The 25344-nt window shown below is 48.2% G+C and overlaps 1 protein-coding gene across 2 annotated transcripts in view; it reads right to left on the bottom strand.

The window, feature by feature from the left end:
- The window catches only part of IGF2 (insulin like growth factor 2), a 36145-nt gene that overhangs the window by 9314 nt on the left and 1487 nt on the right, over positions 1 to 25344 (bottom strand). The window contains exons 1-2 of one of the 2 annotated variants that reach the window (XM_069623940.1): positions 18154 to 18356; positions 3239 to 3398 (exon numbers count right to left, since the gene is read on the bottom strand). In XM_069623940.1, the coding sequence (XP_069480041.1) occupies positions 3239 to 3398; positions 18154 to 18267 (274 nt within the window). In that variant the 5' untranslated portion in view covers positions 18268 to 18356. Of the gene's footprint in view, positions 1 to 3238; positions 3399 to 18153; positions 18357 to 25344 lie in introns of those variants that run through there. The other variant, XM_069623941.1, reaches the window with a different exon arrangement.

The raw sequence follows: 25344 nt of genomic DNA, 5'->3' as shown, positions 1-25344 counted from the left end.
CCCAGAGGGTTTCCTCCAGTCCATAGAAAGCCTGCCTTACAGCACATCACACGCCATCCCTTTTGGATGTGGGGAACTGGACACAATAGGTGAACCAAGCAACTTTCACTGCCCGTCGAAGTCAACAGCCATGCACGAAAGTGCAGTTTTAAAAGCAATGTTTCTAAGGGTTGTGCATGTCAATAGAAGCCTCCTGCGCCTAGGCCCGTAAGACTTGGGATGAAGAGCCGCGAGCATAGCTTAACCACTGGGCAGCACCACATTCACTAAGAGGTCAAGTTAAGGGCGTCCTTTGCATCTGGTTCCATGGCAGGCAATTCAGAGTGGGTGCAGGCAGCCATTTTGTTCTGTGCCGGATAATGATGATCAAAGAATCCCTGCTGGTCCTGAATGAGTTTGGGAAACTGGTTAAGAAATAGAGAGGCCAGGGCGTTGCTAGGGGGGTGGCTGAGGGAGCTATAGACCCCGGTCTTTTGGTTGTAGCCCCGGATAGAAGCTCAGGACTACAACCAAAAGGCTATTGCTAGCCCGAGTCCCACCAGTCCCGACATTAGCTTAGCCCCTGATCTTTTCCAGACCTAGCAACACTGAGGTGCATGAGTCCTAGTATTCACATTTTGCTTGGGAACCACTGATTGGGGCGTCAAATCGAGCTCTCTTTGAGGTGCAAAAGGTCATTGATTTTCCCAACGGGAGGTATGTCATATTGTTGGGGCCCCTAAATGGCAAAAGTATTTACTTTACTATCTTTGCTCCAAATGTAACTGATGCGGCCTTTTACCCTGGATCATGGTGAAATCATTTTTGGAATAAAACTTGATTGCGGGATGTGATTTAATGACGCTATGGATCCTATAATGGTTCCCAGAGAGGTTGCATCAGACACCCTCAAAAAAGTAATGAAACCATGGCACCAACAGCATCCGAAGGACCAATGCATAATGTGCACACTAGATTGGATTATATACTCAAGGGAGACATTGTCATAGATTTGACAAACGACAGTAATATGGCAAAGCGGCATCGGACCATTCTCCCCATAATGGGAAAATACACCTAGGTGGCAACCGCCCTCTGATACCTTTATGGAGATTACCCCCTGGGGCGCCGAAAGAGGAACCTTTGGGGAGGGACTGAGGAGAGAGAAAAGTTAGTTTTATGAAGAAAAGAAGGGTTCTGTGAATAGTAAGGCCTCTATATGGGAGACATTTAAAGTGGTAATCAAGGGCCATTGTATCTCCTTAAAGCATGCGGTTCCCAAAACATTGCAAGTCAAACTTGCTGGATGCAAAGGGTGCATTCAATCCCTGAACTCCCTCACAAATCTTTCTCCCCACACAGATTCCAGAGTAGCTCATACAAAGGCCCTAGAATCGCCCCAAAAATGTGAATCCCACTCAAGAAATCGCACACAGCGAAATCAGGGAGAATCTTAGCCTGGCTGCTCAGAGGGTGGGGAGTTGGGACACAATGTCACTTAAATGGGATGGGACCTGAGGGCACGCTCGAGGAATAATCCGTGCTATGCTTGTGAATTGCTGCAAAAATGCATATATATACACCACCCCCCTTCTAATGGACGAAAAGAACATGTGTGAATAAAAATAAATTGCTATCACAGTAGAGAAACAAGCATTGGCAATGCCAACAGTTTTTGGCTTTTGTGTAGGCATGGAAAAGGCACTTGCCAGGCACTGCCGTAGGGCTATTAACTGGCCATTGATAGTAGTAGGTGCAAAATGGTGTGAGTACCTGGGCATCTAATAGCAGTGTCTGACAAGTGCCTGATATTTCTACACAAGCCAAAACTGTTGCTTTGCCAATGCTTGTTTTTAAGAGGACTTCCGTGAAGGACCTTCATCGTGCTTCTAAATTGAGTGGCTGAAGGCAGCCCTGATTAAGACATTTTTATTACACCAGTAGTAGGTTTACAGCTCCAAATAAGTCGTTAACGCTCAGAAGACTGCCTGAAAAAAATGATGGGAGGCACTTTGGCTGCAAAGTTTGAAGGCAAGGCTTAATAAAGTTAGCTCACGGAGATTAGAGGAGGTTGCGCTTTGGGCGGGCAGGGGCAAGAAGTTGGTGGGAATGGTCAGAAGGATTAGCATGGCCATGGGCAGTCAAGGGGTGGACAAATGACCAAAGAACACCTACAAGCTTTGAGCCCCTCTTCATACACCATTTCTCCCCATCTGTATCTGTACCCCAATGCAATAATTTCAGGTTGTAGGTGGCAAAAGCGCCACCCACTTAATAGCCCAAACTAAACAGGGACAAGAGGGACAGATTGCAACCCAGGAGATTCCAGACGTGCTCCAAGCCACGAGGAAAGGGAAAGCACCTGCCAGCGATTCATTATATTCTAAATGTACTGCTACACTAGCCTGCAAGATATTGGAAGTTTTTAGTGAAAGGTGTAAAGCGACAATTTGGGCGGGAAGATGGGGAAGGTGATAGTTTGATGTTAAATGCCCTGTTGCAGACATACATCCACCCTAAACTATCAATAAGGTTCTTCATGTCTCATCCTCATAGTACTCCATGCTATATCATGCACTTGGATGGGCTGCAATAGAGAGGATTCATATTATGTCTATATTTACGAAATGTGTACCTAATATTTAAATGACAGAGCGTACTAGGATGAGTGACCATCACCCCACCTCTTAAATTGTTTATGTTATCTGGTTTTGCCCTGATGTGGAGTCAGCTGCGCGTGGGGATCCCAGACAGGGCCAATGGTCACTTGACTTTTCGGAAGAAAGGGTAACTATGTCAACAGTCTCTTTTATAGAACAGGTGGTCTTCTTGTTCAAGCCATGGGAAAGATGGAGAAGCTCCCCAACCTGTTGGCCGGAACTGGAGTGGAGGAGCCAAGCATCCCGCTAATGTTGTTTGGGAGGTCACGCAGATTGGTTAGTGGATAATATATACATTGCGCAAAGTTGGCGTCTTCGGTGCATGCTGCTATGGGTCTGTGCAAAGGTGGGTGGGAGTACATGCATATAAATCCCCTTCCACCCACAGCATGCCAAGAGAAGGAGGAGTGTGTAGACGAGAGATCTCTGCGCCAGTCAGACTGCAACAAGGAAAACAGTGCCCCCTTCAGTGTTACCTTGCCGTAGGTGCTATACCCAGGTGACTTTGGTTACAATACTGTGTTGAGCGTGTCCAGCAGCTGGAGGAAGCATAGCATGTTCAGTGACAGACAAGCAATGTGGCAGTGGGCATTACTTACTGAAATAGAAGCCTCGGTCTCCACAGACGAACTGCAGTGTGTCAACGAGTTCTCCTCCACACAAGGTCTCAGGAGGTTGTGCGCTCACACAGTCCAGCGTGTACACCAGGAAGGAGAGAAGTAACAGGAGCAGCCGGCTTGCCACAGTCATTTTCGGCACCTGAGAATAATTGAACCAAAGCTGTCACATGAGCCCTTCAACCCCAGGCTCATCTCATTCCCATGCCCGATTCCCCTCTAGCACCCTTCCGACAGGTCAGCATATCACTCCTCCCACTGTAACTGGGCAATCTGAGACTAGGGTGAGTCACAGGAACTGAATTTAACTAACATCACTCATGGTTCGGGGCCGTTTCCTGGCAACACAGATGCTCATGTGCTAGAGCCAGGGTTGTCCAACTCCAGGTCTCGAGGGATGGAATCTCGACTGGTTTTCAGGATGTCCCTCAATTCTATTCATGAGAACAAATTTGCATTCATTTAGAATCATTGTATGCAAAATTATCTCATGAATATTAATGAGTTGTGGCCTGAAAATCCAACATGTTTCCGACCCTCAAGGCTGGAAGTTGGACAACCCCGTGCTAGACAATAAACAGACCTTGGGCTTCCCCTCACAAGGCCAGTGTGCTGCTCCATTGTGTTGCTTTGTGGTCAAAATGGCTCATAGGCATGTTAACAAAAGAGCTGGCAGTCCAGCCCAACAGGGCATGTGCCACCTACGGATCAAAAACTGACTTCCGCCTCTCCATTTTCTACTACCACTTATTTACTGTAACACTTAACTCGGAAAATGGCTCCAGCAAGATACCCAGTCCGACTGGCGACCAACTATTCATGCCTAAGGCGTGTATGTGGCACTGCATCCTATACATATATACAGAGGGTGGTTCATGTTATGTTATGTTCTAGGTACTTAAATAGCGCACCGTCACCAACTGAGTTGGAAAGTAAGAGTTTAGACATGTTGATTATTATAAGGTTACATCACAAACATTTCTCAAAGTATGTAAACTGTGGTAAAGTGCTAGTTGCCAATTCCATTCTAACAATAACACAGGTCATCAGTAGCAAGAGACGTTGCATAACTGTGCTTTATCATGTGATATATGCGTTCCAAAGAGTTACCACATAATAGCAGCAGACCACTGAATATACCCCAATTGTTTACATGTTCTCATAAACCTAATGTTTTCGAAACGGAAGGCCATTCACCCTAGACTCCTAATGTTCGTTTTTTTTTTTACTTCACAATGCTGTTATCTATGTTCTGTCCAAGTGGGTATATATGTCTTCCAATCTACAAACACACTTTTGTTAGGGTGAGTATTTTGACCAATCAAAAGAACAACCCCAAACTGACATTGCTCATTCAAAGGGTTTTTTGCTGAATCACTTCCACAGACATATTTGAATTATACAATTGTGGCCATTCTTTTGTTCCCAGCATGCTCTTTGCTTTTATGCAAATTTTCAGGTGTGGGTTTCATGAAGAGATAGGGCATGTTGTGACCTGTCGTGGACCACGCCCCTCCGCCCATCCTCACAAGGAGGAGGTGGTTCAGAGAGTATTTTTATTTCTATTTCCAGCACTGGATGGAGCTACTACAGTGTATAAGAGACTACAGTGTTCCAAGAGAGCATTCTATTGAATGTATCACTGACCTGTTCTGCATCACCTTCTATGCAAGTGAAGCATCCGTGGAATAAAGGGGCTGTAGTTAATGGGGAAAAACACAGTATAAAAAGAGCACATATACCACAGACACCTTTGATGCCATGTGCTTGGGGATAATACCGTGCCTACAACTAGATGGGTTCCTCCATCATAGGAGAAAGAGGTAAGTACAGTACTACATAACCGTGGGAGTCAATATTGATGCCAGTGAAAATGGGAATCATTTTGTGGGAGTGCAGCTGACAAGTGAGCGCCCTTCCAAGCGCACAGCCGATGCAAGCCACTTCGCCTATCAGAGGAGAGCACACCTGACATGTCAACCACAGCCCTGAAAAGTTTCCCTAGCACAAGGCCGAATGAACTGCCTTCCCTGGGCGGCTGCCAACTGGCGCGCCACTTGCAGCCCTCAGCAACGTGCACCCATCACTTTCACGAGAGCACAGGGCGTTCTTCAGGTCCCTTTTCGTTTTTATGGGAAAGAAGTACAGCCTCTCCTTTTCACGCGGAGGTCAGAGCACACAGGCATATCATGTAGACTGCACATGCAGCAGAACGGGAAGTTAGTTTTAGGACGGGCCACCTCTACACTGAACAGCATACGGACATCTGCAGTGAATCGAATTTGAACGAAAACAGACTTTTTAGCTAATTGGGGCCTGATAAAACTCTGGCCGTTTCTGCTGCCCTGCGATTTTAAGGCCGTCAGACCCGGATACTGTTTCAGAATATAAGTGAGTTGTTCGGAGCCAAACGAGTTTGGGTCAGAACTTCTCCTTAACACGAACCGACTCTGTTCTCACCTAGAGAAGATGGCGTCCCCTGTGTGAACGTTTTTCTGAAGGAGGCGAGGAACGTCCTGCGGCTGTGTTTTAGGCACTTACTGCAAAGGTTGAGAGGTAAGCAGGTGCAAAACAGTTGAAAAACACGATTACTGACTGCACTGTGTAGAAGCAAAACACAAGAGGTGATGGCTGGAAGGTTTAGAATGAATCTTAACCACTGGCATTGATTGCTCTGGGCAACCGGCCAGACCATTGTCCTTCGCCTGCCAGTCCATTACAGAAGGGGAAAGACCATATGAAAATTAGACTTGGTCCTACCCCAAAAGGGGCAGTCCAGCCCGAACTGCTAAGTCACATCCCCTTTGCAGGAGACCACAAGCACCCCCAGACATGTTTCAGCCTTGTTGGGCCTCATCAGTGAGGATGAGGAGTAGCTTGCGTCTCCAGGAGGTTTGGCCAGAGCAATGCCAGTGGTTAAGATTGAGTCTAAACCTTCCAGCCATCACCTCTTGTGTTTTGCACTGTGCAGAAACCAACGGGAATGTATTTTTCAATTGAATTGTTGTAGTTATCCCAACACACTTTTACTCAAGATGTGAGGTACTGCCATTTTGAAATCGAGACATTGGATGCGTGTGCAAAAGGGGGTTTGCTGTACAGTAAGGAATGTACTCTACAATCACTCCCCAAATCAGGGCCTCGGGTGGTAGGAGGCTTTCGGGAGGGAAGTATTAGACAGATCCACATGCCAGGCACCTGAAGTCCATGTGCCTTGGGCACATTACCCACACAAAGAATGTCCATGGTGGTAAACGTACCAACATTCATTTTTGGAAGATACCCTATTTTCCCTGAAAGGGGAATTGGCAGCACATATCACACACCTGCCGCATTGTTCATGCTGCGCGGCGCGAATGCGCCTGCTCCCTAGCATTGCACTAGCCATGGAAGGCCGTTCCATGTAGCTTGGGCTGCGGTCACTGGTCGGTACAACCACTGAGGAGAGAGTCAGTACTTGTTCTCCCTCTTGAAAGCTCATTAAGGAACAGACTCCATGCACAACAGGCCGAGAAGATGGTAAGAGAAGGGCACACAAGTCTCCAGGCTGCTGGCGGTGGCACACTGTCAGGCATTTTCGTGTTGGTGGCTAATTCACTCTAGAGACAGACATAAAGAAGCCAATGGAGGACTTTTCATGCTGTGGTGTCATGTTCTTATATTTTTTTTAGCAATCACAGACATTTAATGTAACAGACATTAATAATGTATTCACTGAACAAGCACAGCCGCCATTAACTGAAATATTTCATGAGCAGGATATTGTTTTCCAGTGGGAGGTTTACTATGCTTCCCGAACAGGCCTTTCAGCGTAATCCTTTTGGATATAATGTAATGTAAAGCAATTATAAAGCACAAGGAACCATGGCCAATAAATCATGTGGGCGCAGACCAACAGCAAAGATAATTGAACCCGAATTAAACAGACAGGCTGTGCTATGATTCGACTGGACCACTTTCTCATGTACTCAACTCATCCATAGACATGCATTCAAGCAGTCTCTACGGAGTGCCCTGTGGAATAGCTCTGTCGGAATCTATTCTAGCTGGAGAGACCTCCTGTAACCCTCAGTCACGGACAGCGTTGGGTTCTAGAAAAAACTCTTTCCAACACCCTTAAATGTGCCACTGGACCCTTCTCCAGTAGCCAAACCTGCAAGTGACTGACCGGTGGGAGATGGGGTGCAGCTGGCTGAGGGGGTGGGCTAGAACATAGAGGGGCAAACCTCATGGGAATCAAAGCTTCTGTTCATTTTCTGCGCTGATGATCCGTAACACAGAACGATAGATGTTGGAGCGCAGATAAGGACTGCTCGGTATATCTATTTTGCCTGTTTCCCTTTCTGTTTCATAATCGTATCTTTCAGTCATGAGACAATAATGAAATTAAAGAAGGGGTGAGGGAGTAGGATATCTATCCCACCGTCTGTGCTTCATCTGCAGTATTGTGATAACATTCCATAGAAAAAAAAACATCCACTAAAAGGTGATTGACTACCTCTGGTACTTGCTTAGATGTCCTCCCCACAGGAAGGGCCTCAGGGTGTAGACAGCAGGAGGGCTCAGGCTTAGAGAGGATGATATCTGAGGCTTATATCAGAGGTTGACTGAGGCTTAGACAACAGGAGGTTTCAGACCTCCACAGGAGAATGCCTAAGGCCCATCAAGGAGACTGGTTTAGACAACAGGAAGGACCATGGTTAGATAAAGGAGGGCTCAGTCCTAACCACTAGGGTGCCTAGGGGTTATCTAGAAGGCTTGTTCAGGTATAGACATCAGGAAGGGCTAAGACTAGATAGCAGGCAGGAACGGGCCTTGACATCAGGTACAGACAGACAACCAATGTTGCAGGCAGTTCATAGACATGTAGTGCCATTGCTTCTAACCACAGTATCAAGATGCAACTTGATGACCACAGAGAACCCTGGAATTCTTTGATTAGCTGTGTTTTACAAAAACAGGTGGTCCTTTTAAACAAGACCTTCAAAAGCAATACCATAACAGAGGTAATAGCAAATGTTGAGCTGAACCGCATTACGCCACCAAGAGATGCGGTCAGCAATAAAGAACGGCAGTGACAACTCGGTCGTTGTGTTGTGCCGGTTCCTGATTCCCACCTTCGGAGCCTGTGAGAACACCGGATCTCCTGACACAGGGCAGCATCACCTCTGCGGTGGCCACACCCAGCATGCCCTTGAAATGCAATCGCAACACACTCCGGATGCACTTGCCTGTGCCATACGTTTCTTATGTGCCACATCTCCTCCCGCTAGATCCACAGGACGCGCATGTGCCATGCTTCGCAACGTGTTGCAGAGATCACTGGCAGAAAGGAAAATGAGCTTCCTTTCCATGAACTGGATGTCCAAAAAAATGCACAAAATTATCTGAACTTGGAAAAATAGATATTCTACCTCTATCACAGAGTAATGGGCCTCATTCTGACTGTGCCGATCCAGTAACAGTGCTGGTAAGCATATCGGCACCGTTGTCACCGGACCGGCACAATACGACTTTGCGGGCGCGTGCTGTCCCTCTCACCAGGGTCAGACCTTGCGGGTGGAACGGCACCCACACGCAGAGTTACACGGAGGCACCGGCACCATTAACGGTGCCAGTACTTCCGTGTTCCCCACTCCATATGTAAATGGCAATTAACATTTTACCGGCGCCTGACTTCCCGGACCACTGGAGCTGTAATGCCCTGGTGTTTCCGGCACGCCACACGCTGGCAAAATTTGCAAGTTCGGCGGCAGCCTGACTGTTTTACCGACACGGTTATCGACAGACTTCTTCCTTCGGGTGTAGTAGTGTGGGATTTGGTGACTGGTGAAGGACGCCTTACTAGGACCAGTAGCGGGACCTCTGGCGCCTATTCAAAGACACGTTTGGAGGTCGTTTGGTTCTATACATGCACACTTGGCAAGATACTGCATTATTGCTTTGCAAATAACACAAAGGTGCTTGCTCCGTGTCTGGGGCAACTGCTTTGTGGCATCAGAAGCATATCCATCTCGCGCGTAGCAGAAGGTTGTTAGCTGGCTCTAATCCTACCCAATTAACCTTTCGCTCACTGGGCTGTGGGGTCATTTCCCTGACAGGCCTGCAGGGTAGTCCTAGTAACAGACACTTTCACCGCGCCTATTGATTGCTTCACTGCAGGTCCTTCCCCAAGCGCCGACTGTCGGGGCACGCAGGGGGTCACAATTGTCCGGTTTTTTTTCCTTTCTTTTTTTTCCACCGGCGGCCACACAGGTTTCAAGAAACGAGAGGAAAAAGATTCGCCTTTTACGAGCGCTCCATTATCGAGGATTTAGCGAGAGATTGGGTCCTTTACAAGCGCCTGTCTGCCCTCTGTAGACACATTCCTGGGTAAATGAGATTGGAGCATTCCACCCGACCGGCAACAGCACTGGCGAGGAATCGACCGGAAGCTCCTTATCGCAGTCCCCGCATAACGTTATTACAGAAGAGAAGACACTTGGCCTCACCTATGAACCCGGATCCGGTTATGGCCGTTCTAGGACTGGCCGTGCGCGTGCTTTGCATGCACGTAATCCTCGTAGGCGTGAAGAAAGCCCTTCTGCTGCTGGCGTCAACAAATAAAGAATTACTAGAAAGCGAGCCTCCTGGGCAAGCCGCCCAGGGGCATGCAAGGATACCACCACCCACGCAGGGGGTACAGAGAGACTACAGCCTTTTCGAATGCCAGGCCTTGTTCCCCTGTATACAAGCACGCAGAAGCAGGGCCCCAGAACCCCACCACCCCCACCCACACATACTGTTTGTATTAACATTTGTATTGAAATATTTACAATTCAGTACAGGCAAAAAAGCCCAGGCAAACTAAAAGTCACCTGTTTCTATGTCAGATCCAGAAACCTGCCCCAAATCTCCTCGTGCAGACCATTCCTCTCAGCACGTAATGGATTAATGTTCTCCCTCGAGCACTTGCCCCTGAATCTGGTGCTTTAAATCGGCAGGAACTTGCCGCCCCTGAGCACCTGCACTTCTTTATTTGAAATACATATTACCGCCACTTCTCATCAGGAAGTGAATAGCTTTTCTGGGTGAATACTGACACTTCTCAACAGTAAGAAGGTACTCTGGGACAGTGAGTACCTGCACTTCTGAGTTTCAATTCCAGGCACTGACTGAATCAGACAATGAACGAGTGTGTATGGGCCTTGTTTATTTATTTTATTTAGACATTTATAAAAATACATGCCACCCTGTAAAGGGCACTTCATGAAGTGCAAACGATCACATTACTTGCTGCCCCAAAGCCCCAGTTTAATATTAGACACTTTAATGCTATACAATTCATCAACCCCAGTGTAAAAAAAACAGAGTTGTCCTTTTCCGGGAAGATATACAAGTCTGCAGTTTGGTGGAACACTTTTGGTCAATTTCACCAAATACTTAAAAAATGTTATTTACATATTTATTAAACATTTCAATATTCCCATTATAAATCATCATATTAACAAATGAAATCACACAAAAACACCGTCCTACACGCTGCTGTATATACAAAAGCTGTTGAGTTGTTTCAATATATTATACCAAGGATTACAGATCCAAGAATCTTTCCCAAATTTGTTCAAATAGATTCCTTTTCTTATTCCTATACAGGATCATCCTCTCTATTTTCTTTAGCTGAAAGTGAAGCTCTGAAGAACCAACACCTTTGCGGAAATGACAACTCCGCTATCAACTCCTCCTCCCCCAGTACAATGCTTGCAAAATCATATTCCACATCAAGCATAACCAAATACTTATACATATACGTGCATAGGAGCAGGTATGCTATGATAGGTTATTTATAACGCGCTTAATATCCAGAGGTTTCTAAGCAGGGACTCTGGGATTGAACCAGTGCTGTTCCGTGTCGTCTTGCTTCCAAGGTGAGCACTTTGCCCCTGAGCTATCCTCCCGATAGCTCAGGGGCATCATCACCCACAGTGATGATATCCACATCACTGTAGGTGAGTACAGTGATGTGGATATGGGCATGGGGTAGGGAGAGAAAAGGTCAAATTCAGGTCCACCAAAACTAGTTGGAAAAAATGCAGACTTTCAAAAGAAATCATTTAAAACAAGTAGAACTTTCTGGGGTATACAGTCGTGACCGGCACTGTGGGCACAGATCCAGTAGCAAGAATGTACCCAGCGAACCATTGGACCTGCAAGCAAATAAAAGCTGTGGGGGGCGGGGTGGTAGTGGGGTAGATGACCCATTGCCAGCTATCGGTTTACACGTATGACTGTGGGAGGCATGTGTTGCACAAAGTGTCACAGGTACTCTAGTTCGACTGGCAAAGCGTTATTGTACTATTTTGTCTCAAATGAAGCAGTCCATGGCTTCAAGGAGAGTAGGGTTCATGATCTCACGCAGCAAGGCACCCCTAAAGGAGAAAGGGACCAGCTTGGCAGGCTTTGATGCTGCGGGCCATGTGAGCGAAAGCCCACCCACTTTAAATGAAAAGCCACCCCCAGAAAATGTGGCTGAGATGATGAGTACATGAAACAAGAGGGCATTTTGTGAAGGCTTCTACTGTCACAGACAGCCTTCATATGCCTAACTCTTGCCTCTTTTCGTTTAGTTTTAGCTGTTAGGCGGTGCTAAAAGACCACGAATAAGCCAAAAACGATTGCATTGAGATACAGTTAGGAAAGAGAGGGAATTTGAAAGGGGACACAGAGCATGTGGGTGTTGTTTGGCTATTTTCCCACTCCACTGATGTCCCATGGCCATGCAACCTCTTTAGCCATTCACAATAAACAACCCAGGCCTCCCTGCTCAAAACACACCCACCTGGGATCTTTTTGAGCTAGTTCTATGAAACAGTAACATCAAACTGTGTGCTTTATTGGCCTGCCAATGTTATTTCTAAGCAGCCTTCTGTAATTGAATGTCTTAGTTGGAGATGTATATCCATGATATAACAAAAAATCCCTTAACCACATGTGCCTTCAGTCCTTGAGTTATAAGCACTATGGGCCTGAATCACAAAAGTGTTTTATAATGGTGCAAATCCCATTGGCTATGTGAATAAGGCCCTGTGTGTCTTCACATTTGTTCCTTGCATTAAAGGCCAGTTAAAAACAAGTATTGGCAAAGCCAACCATTTTGGCACGTGTATCTATTAGGCATTTGTCGGGCACTGACATCATATGCACAAGTACTAAGACCATTTTGTCAGCCATTTCCATCTTTTGTCCGAGGTGTCATTATGCCAGGGGCTGGCAAAGTCCAAACCCATGCCTACTAAGAAGACAAAAGACAATGCATATTCCTCTTTCTCCACCTATAGAATGATATAATGCATTTTTGTCCTTGTTTGCCCCCCTAAAATCTCCCTCGGAAGTAGGGTGTCCAGGTTCTATTGACACAAATACCGACATTATTTAAGGCACAAGGCAGCATCGCAATCTTACGCAAGGAGAGGTCTGGAGAGCACACAGTATGTCCTCCCTCAGATTTAAGAGTGGGGTGGAGTACCCACATTCTTAATGGACAGTGATTCGGGGTGGAGAGGAGAGACAGAAGCAAAACAAAAGATGACCACTAAATACCTGACAAGTGGTTATATCACTTCATGCAGACTTTCCACACTGCTTCTGTGTCATGGCGGATCTGTCCCTCCTCCCTCTTGCCCCGGTTTCCAACACCCTCTAAGATGTGCGTCCCTCTCGCCTTTGTGCGCAGGGTTTCTGCATCTTGGGGTCTTTACGCCACTGTCCAGCCTCCCTTGGAATGCCTTGGCATTTGAGAGGGTCTGCGTGCGTCTCTGTGTGCTCTCCCTCCTGGTGGCCCTCCAGCACCTCATTGTGCTCCCGATTCCAGACCGGCCTAACACAGCTCTCGTGTTGCAGACAAGGCTCATTTGTCTGTGTGGAAGCCTGCAGAGACTCATTCTGGAAGACATGTTACAGACTGTGCTCTCAGACTCGTTTTACGGCGGAACATATTACTGGCCACCACGTATACCCCTTGTGTGTGTGTGTGTGTGGGGCCATCAGTAATGGCCAAATCCCATAAAAAGAGGTCTGACGGTGGTAAGGGTTTAAAAAGCAACCCCCTGGTGTGTGCAACTCTTCTGTCCTTCCAGCAGCAGCATAAACATGTGCCCGCTGGGGTCCCGCTTTCTCCGTGTTCCGTGACTCTTGCACACTTGATTAGAAGTGCTGCACTGCCAGTCTCTCATGAATTCCTACTTCTGACAACCCCTGCTCATTTAACTGGATCCAGCTGCCGCAACAACTGTCGGCACACATATGCAGCAGCCACAAACCTTTCCAGCAACCCCTGCACCAATGGACAGCAGTACTGCCTTGAAGGCACGGGAAGGCAGCTGTTTACATCATCAGGCTTCCTCTACTTTTCTTCGGCTAGACCGCAGCGGTTTAAGTGGCGAGGCTTGGCCCTAATCTTCGTGTGTTAGACACTAAGCCATGCGGCGCACCCTAGGGTGCTTACATTCCTAGGAGGAGGAATGGCCATGTCTTTTAATGGCACCCGGTGTGCTCCCGACATCACAACCCCTGATATATGAATGGCGTGATAGTCTTCTTGCATGTAGCATTCCATGTCTCCCGCTCTCAGGAGGTCGAAACCATTTGCCAATCTGAGCAGCTGAATGTGCAGTATGCCTCTGTGTGGTTGGTGGGCGTATGCACCGCACCCCCCCCCCCCACCACCACCCAAGGAGCTGTGACCTAAAACAGGCACCCGGGCCCAATGATAAACACGAATATCCACTCTGTCCCCACCTCAAATATCTCACCAGCGCTTGCAAGAGGTGTATTAAACATGAATATCAGGTGAGACGGCGGCGGCACGTTCGGCCCTAAAATCTCCACAATTGCTAAATGTGGTCACCTTAAAAAAAAGTCACCTCAGGAGCCCAAAAGAACAAGATGGTCGTAGACCAAAGACTGATGGAACACAGATAGAGAAGGACACAGCTTATAAAATGCTTAGGCCAAAAACTTAAGGAAAGGCAGTTGTCGCCATACACATGGGGGCTGCCACTTGTGGCTCTCCAGATGTATTGGACTACACCTCCCATGACCCCTCCCTATCAGCTATGCTGGCTAGGGCCGTTGGTAGGTCTAGTCCAAAACATCTGGAGATCCAGAGGTTGCAGACCCCTGCTGTACACTAACACAACCGATCCCTTGCATCCTCATCAAGAGGCCTACCATGCATGGCCATCCATTTTGTACCGGTCCTGACAATCGGCTGCAAAGAGTATCTTGGTCTGGGGTGGTGCATGGTTGTTAGACTAATGGGGGCAAAGGAGAGGTGGCGTCCATCTTACGCACATTGACCCTTTGCTGCTCTTAGGACCGGCAGGGTTTGCCAATGACTAATTGGGCACTTATAATGGTCAGACCAGTCCCCAGGGCGACCCCATCCTTTGCTTTAGGGCAGGTCGATAAGAGCAGGGAGTAAATCTTGGTACATCGAGGTTTGAGCCAAACAGTCATGCGCATCAGAAAAACAAATAAAAACAGCTGAAAAAAAGCTCTGTACAGTACAGAGCGTGAGGAGCTCCGTGGATGTTATTTCAACAATGGAATGCTTCTCTGGCTGCTTCCCTGTTTGGAAGCATTGCTTTGAGAGGAAAAGGCTTTCTGTGGTGCAGATGAGGAGTGGGGGCAGGGGAGATGTACCAGGAGGAAGTGGGAAAGTTGAGGGGGTACGAGGGAGGGGGCGGGGGGCGCTCAAGGGGCTTTGAGATTCTGAGCCCATGACCACAACAACAAATCCTGGACCATGAATACTGTGATTAGCTTACAGATTATGGCAATTAAGAAAAACACACGAGTACGCGTGTCTGCGTGTGTGTGTGTGTCAGGCCGATTGTGACATCATTGCTGCTGAGCTATAATTTGAGAGCTGCTTGGTCTAATGGGACAGCTTGGCTGCGTCGTCGCTCGGCTCTCGCTCCCCACTCGGCTTCCAGCCCTCGCGTTCCTGCTCTCATGAGGTGAGTGCTCGGTACAGAGAACCATTTCTCATGGCTGTGATCAAGCAGGGCGCGGGGAGCTGGAGGGGGCTAGGGGGACGCGGGGTGAGGGAGGGAGGCTGGGGGCAACTGAGGCTGCCTTCACTGGAGATCTGTCTTTGATCAACGTTGTTTGCTTGGGGAACTTTAGCCGTAGCACAGCCTGCCAGAAGGGTTAATAGAATCAACTTGTTACTTGCAAGCACACGCATTTTATTTGTTAACCCGTTGTTCTCTTCAGAAAGTATCACGTTTGCTCCAGCACTCTACGAGGGGCTGTTCAATGTTGTAACACTACTAGCTATTGTCACTCACATCTCCCAATCTCTAGTACCCTGCCCCAAAGTGAAAGGATTTTTGGAAGGGGGGTGGTTGTTCAAACATTCCCACTGGCTGGATACCCAAGTGGCTCGCTCGCATAGAAAGCCGCACGGCCATGTATGTGCATGGTAGAGGTGCACAACACATCTCACAGAGCATAACCCAGAACGCACACACTTCCCTTCCCTCTACATGGCTAACATCAAACCACCATGAGTCTTAATGCATCAATGTGTCCTGTTCCAATCTCTTGCTCATTCTTCAAGCCACCAACTCAGTGCAGTCGTTATACCCATCAGCACATCCAGCATGTTGTTACTCGAAGGAGTGTGTGGTAATTCCCGGAGCCCTCATTCTATTGGAGGAGTGTTCACCATCTGTCTATCATGGGGAGCCTACTAAGCTACTCAGAGGGTTTAAACTTTACCATAGCAATTGTAAAGACCACCCACCCGCCACACTCCAAACATTCCCAGTGCAACTCCTAGCAGGCCCTGTGTCAATCCTGGGACCTCAGGCACGGGTCTCACACGTCAGAGTTCTAGCTTAGAGATCTATCATGTAGAGGCCACTAAGCTACTCCGAGGGTTTAAACCTTAACATTGCAGTGGTTTAGACTACCTATCTCCCGCACTCCAAAAATTCTCAGTACCAATCCCGGCAGGCCCTGTGTCAATCCTGGGACCTCAGGCAGGGGTCCCACGTCAAACTTAGTTTAGAGATCTATCATGTAGAGGCCACTAAGCTACTCCGAAGGTTTAAACCTTAACATTACAATGGCTTAGACCACCCATCTCCCGCACTCCAAACATTCTCAGTGCTAATCCCGACAGGCCCTGTGTCAATACTGACACCTCCGGCAGGTGTCCCATGTGAGACTTCTAGCTTAGAGATCTATCATGTAGAGGCCACTAAGCTACTCCGAGGGTTTAAACCTTAACATTGCAGTGGTTTAGACTACCTATCTCCCGCACTCCAAAAATTCTCAGTACCAATCCCGGCAGGCCCTGTGTCAATCCTGGGACCTCAGGCAGGGGTCCCACGTCAGACTTAGTTTAGAGATCTATCATGTAGAGGCCACTAAGCTACTCCGAAGGTTTAAACCTTAACATTACAATGGCTTAGACCCCCATCTCCCGCACTCCAAACATTCTCAGTGCTAATCCCGACAGGCCCTGTGTCAATACTGACACCTCCGGCAGGTGACTTCTAGTTTAGAGACCTATCATGTACATGCCACTAACCTACTCCGAGGGTTTAAACCTTATCATTGCAGTGGTTTAGATCACCAAACTCCGGCACTCCAAACATTCTCAGTGCCAATCCCGGGAGGCCCTGTGCGAATCCTGGGACCTCAGGCAGGGGTCCCACGTCAGACTTCTAGTTTAGAAATCTATCATGTAGAGGCCGCTAAGCTACTCCGAGGGTTTAAACCTTAACATTGCAATGGTTTAGACCACCCATCTCCCGCACTCCAAACATTCTCAGTGCTAATCCCGGCAGGCCCTGTGTCAATACTGGGACCTCAGGCAGGCATCCCACGTCAGACTTCTAGTTTAGAGATCTATCATGTAGAGGCCACTAAGCTACACCGAGGGTTTAAACCTTAACATTGCAATGGTTTAGACGACCCATCTCCCGCACTCCAAACATTCTCAGTGCTAATTCCGGCAGGCCCTGTGACAATACTGGGACCTCAGGCACGAGTACCATGTCAGACTTCTAGTTTAGAGATCTATCATGTAGAGGTCACTAAGCTACACCGAGGGTTTAAACCTTAACATTGCAGTGGTTTAGACCACCCATCTCCGGCACTCCAAACATTCTCAGTGCCAATCCCAGCAGGCCCTGTGTCAATCCTGGTCCCACGTCAGACTTCTAGGTTAGAGATATATCATGTAGAGGCCAGTAAGCTACTCCGAAGGTTTAAACCTTAACATTGCAATGGTTTAGACCACCCATCTCCTGCACTCCAAACATTCTCAGTGCTAATCCTGGCAGGCCCTGTGTCGATACTGGGACCTCAGGCAGGGGTACCATGTCATACTTCTAGTTTAAAGATCTATCATGTAGAGGCCACTAAGCTACTCCGAAGGTTTAAACCTTAACATTGCAATAGTTTAGACCACCCATCTCCCGCACTCCAAACATTCTCAGTGCCAATCCCGGCAGGCCCTATGTCAATCCTGGGACCTCAGGCAGGGGTCCCACGCCAGGCTTCTAGTTTAGAGATCTATCATGTAGAGGCCACTAAGCTACTCCGAGGGTGTAAACCTTAACATTGCAATGGTTTAGACCGCCCATCTCCCTCACTCCAAACATTCTCAGTGCTAATCCCGGCAGGCCCTGTGTCAATCCTGGGACCTCAGGCACAGGCCTCATGCCAGACTTCTTGTTCAGAGAGTTAGACAAATCTGACAGGTGTACTTCAAAGTGTCGGGCGACTGGTTGTGTCGTGATAGAGGTGCCAGATCAACACATTTTCCAATGTGCGCAGACCGCCTTCTGTGTAAACCCCAAGAAGCCGAGCTTTGGGCCCACCACTAGATGTTTCCCTACCTTATTTCTCCAGATTCCTGGGCCGGCATACTCCCTGAAGGTGGCCTTTAGTCTGCTTTTCCCTTCCTTTCCCTCTTCCCAGCAGAGGCTGCTATTCCCGCATGTGTACCCCATGGATTCCCCCTGTTTGGCGCAATCTCAGATCATCTATACCCCACTACACCCTATGTCCCGCGCCGGGGGTAGGGGGCGCCCACTTTAAAACAAAATGACCTCCCTTGCAGCCAGAGTCCTGGGCATATAGACCTCACAATGCATTTGACTGACTGCTTATTGCCACCCAGTATATGAATTTCAGGAATAAATTATAGCTTGTACTTTACAATTGTCGCTTTTGTGTATGTGCGATTTTGTAGTTTTGAATCTTGGTGTATAATTAAAGTTGTGACCGGTTTCATGTGTTAGGTGTGACATGTCTGGAAGAGCTTCATCGTTGTCCCACACCCCCTTCCAGTGCCTCCACCCCACTCCACATCCACTTGTCTCATTAACCCTACGCTCTGGTTTCAGGCATCTCGGAAGGCGTGGTTTAGGGATACAAGTACCGCCCTCTACCGCCATAGAAACAGGACTTGATTTATCTCCAACTGTGACATCACCCAGTGAGTGAGTGAGCCTTGGTGACATGCCTGCCTGCTAGACTCTGGCATTGCGGGTCGTGCTGTTTCTGCACATTACTGTAGTGGTGCATTACCTTTCGCCACTTTTTTTGAAAATTAAGATTGAATTATTAAATTGTAGAATCAGGAAAAGTGGGCACATAAAGGATAATGCTACACCGCTGAACAGGTTCCCAGTAGAGACCAGCAACCTTTAATAGCAAGCAATGTCTATAGCAGAACACAGCCAGTCACCGTAAAAATATTTTTAAAAGGGGTCTTCAACACACAGGAGTGTATACGAGACATACATGTGGAATGCTCATCAATCAAAAAGAGCCAGATGTTAGTGCCAGGTGTTTTCGGAGGTAACCGTGTTTCTCGCCTGCAAAGTGGCTCTTTGCACAGTGGCCTGTGCCCTCGCTCCCTCAGTACTGCCTGGAGGGCTCGAATAGATGTTCACTTTTTCAGAACACCTTTTTCAATCAAACCAACCACCGAGTGCAGCCCTAGTCTAGCTGCCAAGACAGTGATTTTTGGGCAGAGACATACATTGTTCAGCAGGGCGTGGACTGGGCAGGATTTCAGCCGAACTTCCAGGACCAATCTTAATCTTGTACATAGAACAGTGCTCTGTAACCTCACCTTCTCACACTATACTGACATATGCATTTATGTCACGAATTGTAGGCATTTGTGAGATATTCCGATACTGGCAGACGCATGTTTTGTTGGGCGAAGCCAGACCTTCAGTTAATGCGACCTGTTGCTGATATCTGCCAGCATTTTACAACATGAAGCGCCAGGCAGATAAATGTTCAGTTCATTACACCAATCAACACTGCCCTAATCAAAGATTGACGCATATCCGACGGCGGAAGTAAATGGTAAGCACGCGATTATCACCCTTTGATTCCCTTTAAAAAGGCTGGAAATGCCTGGGCCCTAAACCTAGACTAGGCCCGCCATGAGAGCACCTATTCACAACACGACCACATACCCCGATAAACCAAGCCATCCTGGCTCAATGGACGACTGGGGAGAGAGAGGCCACCCAAGGTCGTGGTGCACTAACTCCACGTGTTGGGTAGTGCTGCCAAGGGCCATGATTGCGTCCATTGGCGCGTATTTGGACAGGGGTACTGGAGGGTAACATTTGGGTCCATTAGAGGCTGTGGGTAGTGACACTGTAGATCAGAAATGGGGTACGTTAGAATGTGTTTGTTTAGGAAGACTTTAATAGGAGGATTTTGGCACATTTCAGATGCTGGTGCCTTAGGCCACAGTGGGGCACTCCAATGTGATTGAAATGTGTGAGTCTCAGGTCGAATAGGTTGCAATTATGTATAATACAGTGTACCCTGATAAAAGCACTGTAGGTCACGACTGGGGTACCTCAGAGTGTGTTTAGGGGTGCAATATGCCATGTTTAGTAACAATAGAGTGTGCCTATGGTAATCTTGAAGGGCAAATCTGGGTCCATGTGAAGTTCTGGAGTAGGTGTGCTGAAGCTCAGAATGGGGTTACATTAGGGACGGTGTTTGGAGGGGTTCAATCGGGGTACATCAGGACCCAGCTTTACTGATGGAACGAGTACGTACCTACACGTGAGTGTGCGTATGTGGGCACTCAAAAGTTAAAATCGTAATGGACAGAACTACTTTTGGAACCAAGCCTGGGAAACGGGACACCAGTCCCAGTGCTCCCAGTCAGCTGTATACTGGGAGCAGCCCGAGCTGGGGATCCTGCGTGAGAGAAAGAGAAACATAGGGCATTATTCTAAGGAGTTCCCCCTCCCCCCCAAAAGGGGCTGTTCCCGGTTGCAGGTGATGTGTACATGGAAGGAAGCCTACTTCAGGAAGCTGGTCCTTGGAAGAGATTTGAGGTCAGAAGGATATTTCTCAGGGTCCAAGTTCTAAGTGCACATTCTGAAAATGCTCCGAAGCACAAACAAGCAGAGCTAGCTGCCCGAGTTTAACAGGGGCCGGGGGGGGGGGTCCCAGTACCCAGTAGTTGCCTGCACATGCAAAGGTGGGCCAAAATCAGCTTGCAGGCACACGCAGCTCTGGGAGCCAGAACACACACATGCATGGCCCCACCTAGAGCCATTCATTAACCCCAAACTCATCAACTAAGAGCCCGAGCTGCTGCTTACCAGAATGCCCCACCCCACAGGACGTTTCTATCACACCACAGCCTGCTGTCACAGAGGGGGTCAGTTAAGCCAAAGAAGAGAGTTATTTCAAGTACCCAGTTCTCTTTTCAACCTGCTGGCGCCGCCGCGTCACTGTTCCCTCTGCCCTCACTTATGTAGTGTAAGCAAGTCTTCCCAGCTACAGTGCATTCCAAAAGCAGTTAGGTTCCACACCAGATGTCATTATTTCCAGAATACTTCCTTTTGAGTATTCCAAGGGCCACGTAGATGCATTGGATTTAGTAGGAGAATGGTGTTGAGCATCGTACATGAGGTCAGTTATGCACGTCACCCACTTTTCTTCAACAGCAGAGGCAGGGCTTTAAGCGGGACAGGGCAAGCCAGGGCAGAGCCCATGTGGTCTCCAAAGACTGCTCCCAAGCCAGGCCTCTTCCAGGGCTTCCTCTGTTGCCTACTAATAAGCAGCCAGTTCCATTTCTCCTGTGCACGCATCTGCATAATGTTGACTCCATTAAATGAGACTGGAAGGACAACAATCCATTTACCAGGTGTAACAGGAATGCATTTAGGGAAATTGGATGTCACCCTCTACTCAAGTAGAGCAGCCAACACCTGAGGCTGTGCAACTGAGTATATACGTGGCGCATGGTTTGCACATTTTTTACTGTTACGGGGAACGTTTTGACAAATTAAATGATCAGGCAGCAAGCCCAGTGTGTATTACATGCTTGGAGGGGTTCACACGTGAATCACTATTACAGATATACTTGCAAATATACAAATCTGTACTCATTCTTATGCTCCCAAAATCCTCTTCCATTTAGCACAAAGCAGCCAAGAACCCACATTGGTGCTATTTGTGACCCTCTCCTTCTCCTAGCTTTTTTACAAAATGACTCACTGACTGAATTCCTTCTATGCCGGGTGAGTGATTTATTTGCAGTGATTTGCCTTTAATCCGAGCCAGGAGATGGATATACAATATGCAGACTGAATGCAAACAAGATCACTTGAGACCATGATAAGTGAACAAAAATACATCTGCATAGGGTTGCATGACGCATTGTTTGGGTCAGGCTGTGCGCGCTTTATGTGCATCCCACTTAAAGCAGTGCTCAGAATACACGTCTTACAACATAGGTAACCCGCTCATGCTTCGAAGTAGGTAACCAGTTTTAAAAAATGGGCAAAGCTTGCACCTATGTCTCACCCATGCAGGAGGACCCTGGAGGGCAGCCAATTGATGCACTCGCTGTTAATAATTACCAGCAGTGATAAGAATGTCAGATCCCCCAAAGCCCTCCCCTCCTTCTGACTACATCTGTACTTCATGTGCTAACCTAAAATCTGTTTTTTTTAATGCTAATATTTACCAGGCAAATACTCCAGCTGGACCGTCGAAGAACTGCTTCACAATTTAAGCAAAAGGGGGTTGCAGAGGAACATTGCCGGCTCTGAAATATTCCAAGAAAAATAGACGATAGCGAATGCTGGGAAAATGCCGTGACTCGGGCCGTCACCTTTTAAGAATTGATTTCAGTGTAGTCCGAGGCCAAAGGCAAACAGGCTTCTGATAAGCTGCACGAAATGTGCGGTAACTGGTCTCTTCAACTTGGCACCGCTCCAGTTGGATGGCCCCGCCAAAGCAGGCCACAGAGGCTCTTAGATTGCTTCAGATGGGTCCTGCGGCTGCGCAGAGAGGTTCTTATCGGAGAAAGTGGAGAAGAGAATTCCATTCATGCGGAGAGACTCTGGGGCAGTGGAAAGCGGGGATTGCATAGAGAGGGCGGCCAGGGATGTGGTGGTGGTGGGGGGGTTAGGGAGCTCTGAGCAGTGAAATGGTGAGGGAATCACACAGAGGGGTCTGATGTTCTTACCAGAGGAATGCAAACAGAGAACTGTGTCCATACAGAGGGCCGCTGGGGAGGGATATTATTAGTTAAACTGCCTTAAAACAAAATAACAGGGGCACGTTAGGGCCTTGGGGCGATGTTACATTCGTAAGGTGCATGGAAATGTTATTATCGGAGGTGTTATAAAAGAACTACATTTCAAGAAAGGGACACACTAGAGCTTCGGAGCGATGCCCTTATTACAGAATAGTCCTGAAAAATTATTGCATTCATAGAGATGCTCTTATTAGAGGAACATCTTCTCATAAGAGGCGCTGCTTCCATAGGGTCGGACACAGTGGGAGGCCGCGAGGCTCGTATCGCAGCAATGCCTTTGATGTGGCGGCACAGCGACCTATACAGCTGCCCAAGGCCTCTTATTGCACATGAGGAAAAATGTGAGTGAGCAACATCTGTTTGTCGAGTTGCGCCATGAAGTTTGAAAACTTTTTTCGCTCTGCATGGTCCAAATGGCTATTGCTCAACCCCCCCAGAATCCTTTCCGTGCCAATTATTCTCGCTCATTCAGCTATAACAATTCTGTACAGTCACAGCAGAAAGTTTAAAGACGTTGCAAAGAATAGACTCAGACACAAACAACGTGACGGGTCGCGCGCCAGCCCTCGACTCTCGCGATGCTTCACGGTGCGCGGACTTTTTTTTTTTGTTGTTGTTGCGGAAGACGGATCTGTTCCTCAGGGACGAGGGAATAGTTCAATATGCCTCGGCGCTCCACTTATTGGCGTGACTTTCTTAAGCCCCCTCCCTCACCCCCCATGCACTCCAACAGCAGGGGTGGGCCAGACCCCTCTACAGTTCAGCAGAAAACATAATGAAAAACACCCAAAGAAAATAACAGTGCCTGACATTCTCAGATTCCCGAAAAAGTCTCCCCCCTCCTCCCCCAGGTCGCGCTCGCCGGGCTCACATTCGCTGCTTCATCCAACCCCCAAATAAGACTCAGTGCTGGATGTAGCCGGGTGGGTATATACAGTTCCTTGTCTAGTGTTCAGAAAAGCAGACCAAGACCCCCGCTCCCTGCATTTAAACAAGACCCCCAGCAGCGGCAATGCGACAATAGACGGACCTACAAAGCGCCTGAAGCACAAAGACTGCATGCGGGGAACTCAAGAGAGCCACGGTGCGCTGCCAAATCATCCCAACTGAGGCAGGGGGGGGAGGGGAAGGGGGGTCTACATCAATGTGACGACGGACAAGAAGCAGCCTGCGTGAATGGAGTGGTCGAGGGTGCCCCCAACGTCGAGACAGGCCTGTGATGTGCAGTGTGCAGATATGCCTCTGTCCAGGGGCGCGTTATAAGTTGCGCTGGCGCTTTCTCCGTCAGTCAGATCCCCCCTTGCGATAGATAGCATCGCGGGAGAGCTGGGTCTGAGCAGCTGTGGACCTTGCTGATCCGCCAGACCAGGAGAGACAGGTGAGAGGGAGGGCGCCACCGTCCTTAACCCCCTCCAAAGTCGCAACTCACAACCAGGAACTGTTTACAAGATGCGAGCGATGGCAGAAGAGGGGGCTGGGGGGAGCTCGAATCCAGCGCTCCGCAAACGGGCGCAGCATATGGAAGGAGTGCGGCGGTCTGACAGGGATCGGTAACTCTGGACCCACTGCTTGGCCCTTTGGGCCCTAACTCGAGACTTCTCTGGACATGCCAATTACAGGTATAGCGGGCGGTCTTTTCCGCTGTATAGCGGAGTTTGGCCATTTTGTATGTGACTCGCTATAATCCCCTCACTAGCGCAGAAACGGGGTGATTGCGATCACAATTGAGTTGTGCGGTAAATCGGGATAGTACGTAGGTATGGGAGGGGTCTTCTACAGCTCGGCAACCTCCGACTTCTGCTTGTGTCTTCCTACAAGCAGAAAGAGGAGAGGCCGCATTCTAACCCCGGGTGACTATTGCAGAAAACATGAAAGTCTGGACGTTATCATAAGCACAGCCACACATGCATGGAATGTCTGCACTAAAGTCGGACCCCCCCTCTCCTCCCGCCCCCCATCTGTAAATGTGCGACTCGCCCAGAGCTCATATTCGTTCCAGCTCTGCAGCGCAGCATTACGAAATCTATTGCCTGAACTGTCCCAGTGCCCCCATCCCGGGAGTCTGGAAACCAACCCATTCCGGCTTCTGCCCATCTGTTCTCCATAAGGAATAATGGAGAACAGGAAATGTGTATATACCCCATGCGATGGGCTGAGCGGCGAAGGGCGGCCTTCCACCCTCCGCTTACACCTTGCTCACATATAGAGCCCTGCCTGTGTGCAGTCTTCTTTTGGGGGTTATAATGGTGGAGGGGGGGCTCGAATTCCACAGTCAAGACAAATATCGTATTCCTGTATGCGACCGGAAAACGCACAGGGTCCGGTCAGTGGAGGAGTTCACATTTCACTAACAGGCGGGTTTGGCTTGTCAGCAGTTTTGGGCGCAGGGCATTTTTTTTTTCTTTCTTTTTTTCTGTTGTTCCTTTTTATGTTTCCCCTTAAACTCGTCTTCCCTCTTCGGCAGTTTTCTGCATCAGCGACGAAAAAC

The sequence above is a fragment of the Ambystoma mexicanum genome, chromosome 11 (genome assembly GCF_040938575.1).
Source record: "Ambystoma mexicanum isolate Mex_15411 chromosome 11, UKY_AmexF1_1, whole genome shotgun sequence".
Taxonomy (NCBI): domain Eukaryota; kingdom Metazoa; phylum Chordata; class Amphibia; order Caudata; family Ambystomatidae; genus Ambystoma; species Ambystoma mexicanum.
The sequence above is the reverse complement of the archived record's forward strand: the minus strand, read 5'-3'. Positions and strand labels throughout refer to the sequence as shown.